This window comes from Austrofundulus limnaeus, unplaced genomic scaffold (assembly GCF_001266775.1).
Source record: "Austrofundulus limnaeus strain Quisiro unplaced genomic scaffold, Austrofundulus_limnaeus-1.0 Scaffold127, whole genome shotgun sequence".
Lineage (NCBI taxonomy): Eukaryota > Metazoa > Chordata > Actinopteri > Cyprinodontiformes > Rivulidae > Austrofundulus > Austrofundulus limnaeus.
Window position 1 is genome coordinate 719159 of NW_013952529.1, and position 6187 is coordinate 725345.

Below are 6187 nucleotides of genomic sequence, written 5' to 3' on the forward strand. Positions count from 1 at the left end.
AAACTATACTCTTGATTAAACTATACTCTGGATTAAACTATACCCTTGATTAAACTATACCCTTGATTAAACTATACCCTTGATTAAACTATACCCTTGATTAAACTATACTCTGGATTAAACTATAGACTTGATTAAACTATACACTTGATTAAACTATACTCTTGATTAAACTATACTCTTGATTAAACTATACCCTTGATTAAACTATACCCTTGATTAAACTATACCCTTGATTAAACTATACTCTGGATTAAACTATACTCCGGATTAAACTATACCCTTGATTAAACTATACTCTGGATTAAACTATACCCTGGATTAAACTATACCCTGGATTAAACTATAACCTGGATTAAACTATACTCTGGATTAAACTATACCCTGGATTAAAGTTAATCTTTCTGTCAAGCAAGTATGAAAATATGGCTTCACAAACATTTCCATCCCCTTAAGATAATAACAACTGTCTCTCTCTTAACAAAGTTTACCTGAATGTTGGAATTAATTGGAATTTAAACAGGTAAACTAAAAGTTGTGTCACCTTTTTTAAATCTAAATAAAACTGACTCATGTTTTGAGTCAGGAGTCTCTTCAGAGAACAAGAATCTTTATTGTCTGCTGCGTTTGTTCACTTGTAAAATTAATTATTTAGTTTGACTGTAGTTCCTGTGACATGCCTATCCTTCAAATACAGTCAAAGAAAACATCTTTATATTTAGGAAACTTGGCTTATTACACACGAGTGCACCCATTTTGTCTCATAACTGGCCTATTTTCTTTTGAACTTAGCTCAGCCAAAGTGAAACAGGAAGTGACATCACATCCTTAAAATAAACTCTCTGGTCTTTGTTTATTAAAACAATATTATTTAAAATTTAAATCTTCATCTGTGTTTGATAATATCTGAAAATAATCAAAAGAAACATCAGATTTTTCTCTACAGTCTGTTAGCTGTTGTAACAACGCTCTGTTCACATGCAGACATTCCCCTTTGACATCACTTCCTGTTTCTTCACACGCAAATATCTCAACAACTGTTCATCTCAGCGGCGTGAAAATTGTTTTGCAATATTTTATCAATGTTCTCTTTCTAAAAATGATTTCATGTTTATTACAAAAATTTACCGTAATGTCACAGGCACTTTAAAGCTCTCATTTCTGCACTTTCAGCAAATTTCCCTAAATTTGTTGAAAAATGCGAATCAAGTAAATTTGATCTCTGAATTTTAAACTTTTAGTGTAAAATGACTCAGTCAAATATGATTAAAACCTGCAGAACATTTACAATAATTACGATTGTAATAGAACTAATACTTTTATGTTTAAGCTAGTTATTCNTAATAGAACTAATACTTTTATGTTTAAGCTAGTTATTCGTGACATCCTTTAATGACCTAGGTTTTCATGACATGCTGTTCATCTGCAGATAGAATGATTAAAGTCAGAACAAGATTTGCTAACAACAGTCATTCTTAGATATCACTTGTGTTTATCTTTGTGTTTTCCATTGACCTTGTATCAAATCTTGCTAAGATGACATTATGGTGTTTGTTAATATATACTTTATATGAGGTCTCTTGAGACACAGTGTTCAACAGTAGTGTGGAGAGACAGTGACAGAGAGAAGCAGAGGCACAGAGACAGGCCAGGTTGTTCTCTGCATTTCCTGTTGTTGCAATAAAACTCAGCTGATCATCTCATGGAGTACCTTCATTCTTGGACCACGTATTTCTGTCTTTGTTAAATAAATATTACCATAACAACGATAATATCTATAAAAGACAATTAACTGAACTTGTATTGCTATAATTCAACATTTGAACAGGTGAAATAAAAAATTTGTCACCATTTTTAAATCTAAATAAAACAGACTTGTGTTGAGTAAAGTTAAGAACAGGAGGAAGTTGTTTTAGATGATCTTTTCCATGTTTCCAGATGAAAGATAAGTTGATCCAGAGGATGGGGAAGAAGAGCAAAGCGGCGCTGCTGGTCAGCAAGTCCAGCTATAAAGCTGCTTTCCAAACGCTCTGGTCATCTAAAGGCGCCCGCAAGCCCATGATGGAGTTCTGGAGCAAACAGCTGAAGATGGAGGTGAGGGTGTTTCAGGTCAAAGCTCCTGTTTCTGTCTGTTGTTCATCATCATCATCATCACCTCCTCTGCTGCTCGTACAGATGAAGGCCTTGTCGCGGCAGCCGAATAATCCCTTCCATCAGAAGGTGTCGGGCAAGAAGCCGCTGTCCTCCTTCCCCTGGAGGCGCTGTCTGATCTGGGCCCAGGAGAAAGCTCCGCTCGTCATGGCCTGCCTGCGCTCCATGTTTCCTGACATCAACGCCCTCTACAAGAGCAGCCAGTAAGTCTGGGGTGCCCAAAGGTTATCGGCCCGATATCAGGAGATTATGACGTCATACTTATCGGTCCGATATCATAACAAACAGAACCGATAATATATGTATATGTTTGCCTGCGCGTCGGTGAGAATGCGTGTTTATTTTTATCCGTTTTGCTGAAGCCGCTTCCCGTCCGGCTTGACCTGCTCGGGTCCTGTTCAAATGGCGTCGGAAGAAACAACTTTCTCACTAGAACAATAATTAGAATACTCCATGCTGAAAAACAACCAGTCATTTTAATAATTATTAATATTATTTTACTAATTAACCATGTATGTTACACACAATCTTTATAATTATAAACATCGGAACAACTACTCCCAATTTGAGAACATGTAAAGTCTGTTACGTCCTGAATGGAGCACAGAGTCCGTCTGCTAAAATGCTAACAACAACCTAGCGTTCAAGAACTCATCAGTACTTAAATCATTGCTGAGGCTTTCAACAAATCCCCCAAAAAATTACCAGAGAGGACACAGATCTCAGCGCTTTAATGATGGAAATGATGGAGCTTGACAACCAGCCATTCACCCTCGCTAAAGACCAAAGCTTTTATCTCCTTGTTAGCCACAGTTTACCATAGTTAGCCACGGTTTACCATCGTTAGCCACGGTTTGCCCTCGTTAGCCACGGGTTACCATCGTTAGCCACGGTTTAACATCGTTAGCCACGGTTTACCCTCGTTAGCCACGGTTTACCCTCGTTAGCCACGGTTTACCCTCGTTAGCCACGGTTTACCCTCGTTAGCCACGGTTTACCATCGTTAGCCACGGTTTACCCTCGTTAGCCACGGTTTACCATCATTAGCCACGGTTTACCCTCGTTAGCCACGGTTTACCATGCCGAGCTCCTGCTAACGCTCTAATATGGTCGGAATACATTCACACTTTGATTGACAGGTTATCATTTCTGCAGTATTATATCAGAAGCTGTTTCAGGTAGAAAAATGTTTTAAATCATATTATTAATAATAAAAACAAATGTACTTTGAATCTAACTTGTGTTAGTGCATTATCTGTTTTGAAATTGTAGAATGACTTTTTCTTTTGTTTAAATCTGAGATCATTATTAAAGGTCTTTTTTATAATTAATGTCTTATTTAAAAAGATGGCCATTTGAGAAATTTTGTTTGATATATTTTAAGAAATGTTTGTTAAGAGTTTATTATAAAGAGTATAATTTACAGTCATTTGGTTGTGGTCTTGTTTATTTATGTTATGATCTTACCCATTTTTGACTCGTCTTATCTCCTGGCATGTTATCGGTTATTGGTATCGGTTCTTAAAAGAAGTTATCGTGCATCCCTAAGTAAATCCCTCCTCCTCCTGGACCAGATGGATCCAGTCTGATCAGAACCCCCTCTGTTTGTTTGTTTGTTTGTTTGTCAGTCAGCTGACGGAGGAGCAGGCTGTCACGCTGCTGGAGCGCCGCACCGTGGTGGCGCTCTCCGTCCCCCTCTTCACCAGAAACATCTGGAGGAACAACTTCTTGCAGGCCTCTCTGGGGGCGGAGCTACGGCAGCAGGGCTGCTCAGGCTCCGCCCTCGACATGCTCAACACCATGGGTCTGTGTCAGAACAAGGACACAGTCCGGCTGCTGCTGCACCGGCTGAGGAACGGCAGCGACCTGGTGAGTGCTCCAGAAACTTTTAGAAATGAGACGTTTTGAACGAAGTTTAAAAAGAAGTGGACGTTGTTTTGTGTTTATAACCTGAAATATAAAGTCTAAATTTAATTTTTGATCCCAGAAAGTATTTTAAAACAAACATTTAATTATAATCTTTAGGTTTAGAATGAGCTGTTTGGAAATATTGAACATTCTGCAGCTCAAACAATAATTCCATCAACATTTTTAGTGATATTATAAAAATAATTAATGTTAAAAATTTTATCCTCTAAATAATTAAATTTATTGTTGTTTTCGCCACGAGGGCGCACACCTGAGTGTTTTTTGTTTAAATGAAAACAGGACGGAGAGGTGGGTCTGATGGAAGAAGCGATGACAGATGAGGAAGAGGAGGAAGAGGAGGAGGAGGAGGAGGAGGAAGTGAAAGAGGAGGATGATGATGAAGATGATGAGGAAGAACTGATGCTGGGAGTGGAGGAGGAGGAGGAGGAGGAGGAAGTGCAGGAAGGACTCCAGGTGGAGGTCCCGGTTCTGATGGACAAAGAAGAGAAGAAGAGGAGGAAGAAGAAGGCGAAGAAGCAGCGGAAGGAGGAGAAGAGGAAGGAGAAGGGGAGGCGGAGGAAGAGGGAGGAGGAAGAGGAGGACGATGAAGACGAGGAGTCGGAGCAGAAGAAGGTGGTGGTGGTCCGGCTCGGCCTGCTGAAGGGAACCTCAGAGGTGGGGAGGTCCGACCTATCGGCTCCTTAAGACTCTGCAGGCTCCGCCTCTGAACTCTACAAGCCCCGCCTCTTCTGGGCAGAACTGCAGAGGCCACGCCCTCTTCAGGGATGTGAGGCGTTCTGGGAGTTGTCAGGAATTGATGACAAAAGGTCACAATTTTTTTTTCACCAAACGTCAGATTTTTATTTCTGCTTCTAAAAATCAGATCTTCTCTGATGTCGTTTCCTCTTTAACTCTTAAAATGTTTCTCATTTTTCAAACGTTTTAGATTCGATTTGAGATTATAAATAGATCTCAACTGTTCTTTTCTGATGTTTGTTTCTCTTTAACATCTGAATGTTGCTCCAGTTTTAAAACCCTCTCCGTTTGGTTTCTCTGGAGCGTGAGAACTTATTCTGTTCACTGTGACGTCGGAGCGTTCAGTTTTTGCTGACAAAGTAAAAAATTTATTTTTTTTAATGAAGCTGACAGAAGATCCAGTTTGTTTAGTTTTACAGCAGAAACCAGTTTTTTTTTTACTAATAATTCTGAAAATATCTGCAGGACTGTTTGAAATGTTTGTATGCAGGAAGAAACCTGAAGAAAGTTGTTCATTAAAGGAGTTTAAGAATTCAAAAAGAAAAGTTTGATCATTAAAGTTATTTTCACAACATTTAAACAAGTTTTTTAATCTGGAGTTCCTCTAAATCAGTTTTTATTTGCATCCAGACGGAGTTTGACATTAAAAACATTCAAAACTCTTTGTTTACTTTTATTTCTTTATTTACATCCTGAACAAAGAGGATGAGAATAAAAACCTCAAACTGTGGCAGAAAAAAGGGATGAACAGGTTTTTATTTCTGTAACAGGAGCTGCCACAATAAATATTCTGCTAAACGTCTGTTAGAGAAACAGAGTGAGGCGACGTGATTTAAGAGATTAAATTAGCAACATTACAGATTTAACCACTAAGCTTTAACAAATTAGCTGTAGTGAAGAAATATTTGACAGGAAAGAAACCAGATTTCAATTCGCTCATTTCGCAAATTTGACTTCCACATGAGGACTGAGCAGCTTTTATTGTGAAAGGGAGGAAATGGGAGTCAGGTGGGCTGACTTGGTCTGAGTGTAACTTTGGGAGAATTTCAGGTGTTTGTTTCAGACATTCAGGGTTTTCTTGACGGTGAAGATGATGTCTTTGACCTGAGGGAGACTGTTTTCCTCCAGGATTTTGGCGTAGGGCATGGGGATGTCCACGCCCGTTACTCTGGTAACCGGGGCGTCCAGGTAGTTAAAGGCGGGACCTTCAAAGAAAAGAAGATTTTAGCTTCAACACTGTAGCTGTGTTTCTATTGCAAATGTGCGCAAAACTTTGTCGATATTCTGTTAATGTTGAAAAAACAGTTTCACAACTGCAGTGTTTCCATTACGTAAGAAATGTTCTTAAAGTCACGTGAATACGTTTGTTCTC

General features: G+C 38.8%; 3 protein-coding genes across 3 annotated transcripts in view; 1 reads left to right on the forward strand and 2 right to left on the reverse strand.

Moving 5' to 3' along the window:
• The window catches only part of LOC106522350 (uncharacterized), a 7670-nt gene extending 2310 nt beyond the window's left edge, over positions 1-5360 (forward strand). Inside the window, exons 2-5 of the mRNA XM_014015328.1 lie at positions 1939-2094; positions 2176-2354; positions 3780-4020; positions 4360-5360. Coding sequence (XP_013870782.1) covers positions 1939-2094; positions 2176-2354; positions 3780-4020; positions 4360-4764 — 981 coding nt within the window. The 3' untranslated portion in view covers positions 4765-5360. The remainder of the gene's footprint in view (positions 1-1938; positions 2095-2175; positions 2355-3779; positions 4021-4359) is intronic.
• The window catches only part of LOC106522354 (tripartite motif-containing protein 35), a gene marked incomplete at its 3' end in the record, with an annotated part of 221193 nt that overhangs the window by 145645 nt on the left and 69361 nt on the right, over positions 1-6187 (reverse strand).
• Positions 5476-6187, reverse strand: part of pdhb (pyruvate dehydrogenase E1 subunit beta) — a 4881-nt gene continuing 4169 nt past the window's right edge. The window contains exon 11 of the mRNA XM_014015329.1: positions 5476-6020. Within this exon, the coding sequence (XP_013870783.1) occupies positions 5875-6020 (146 nt within the window). The 3' untranslated portion in view covers positions 5476-5874. The remainder of the gene's footprint in view (positions 6021-6187) is intronic.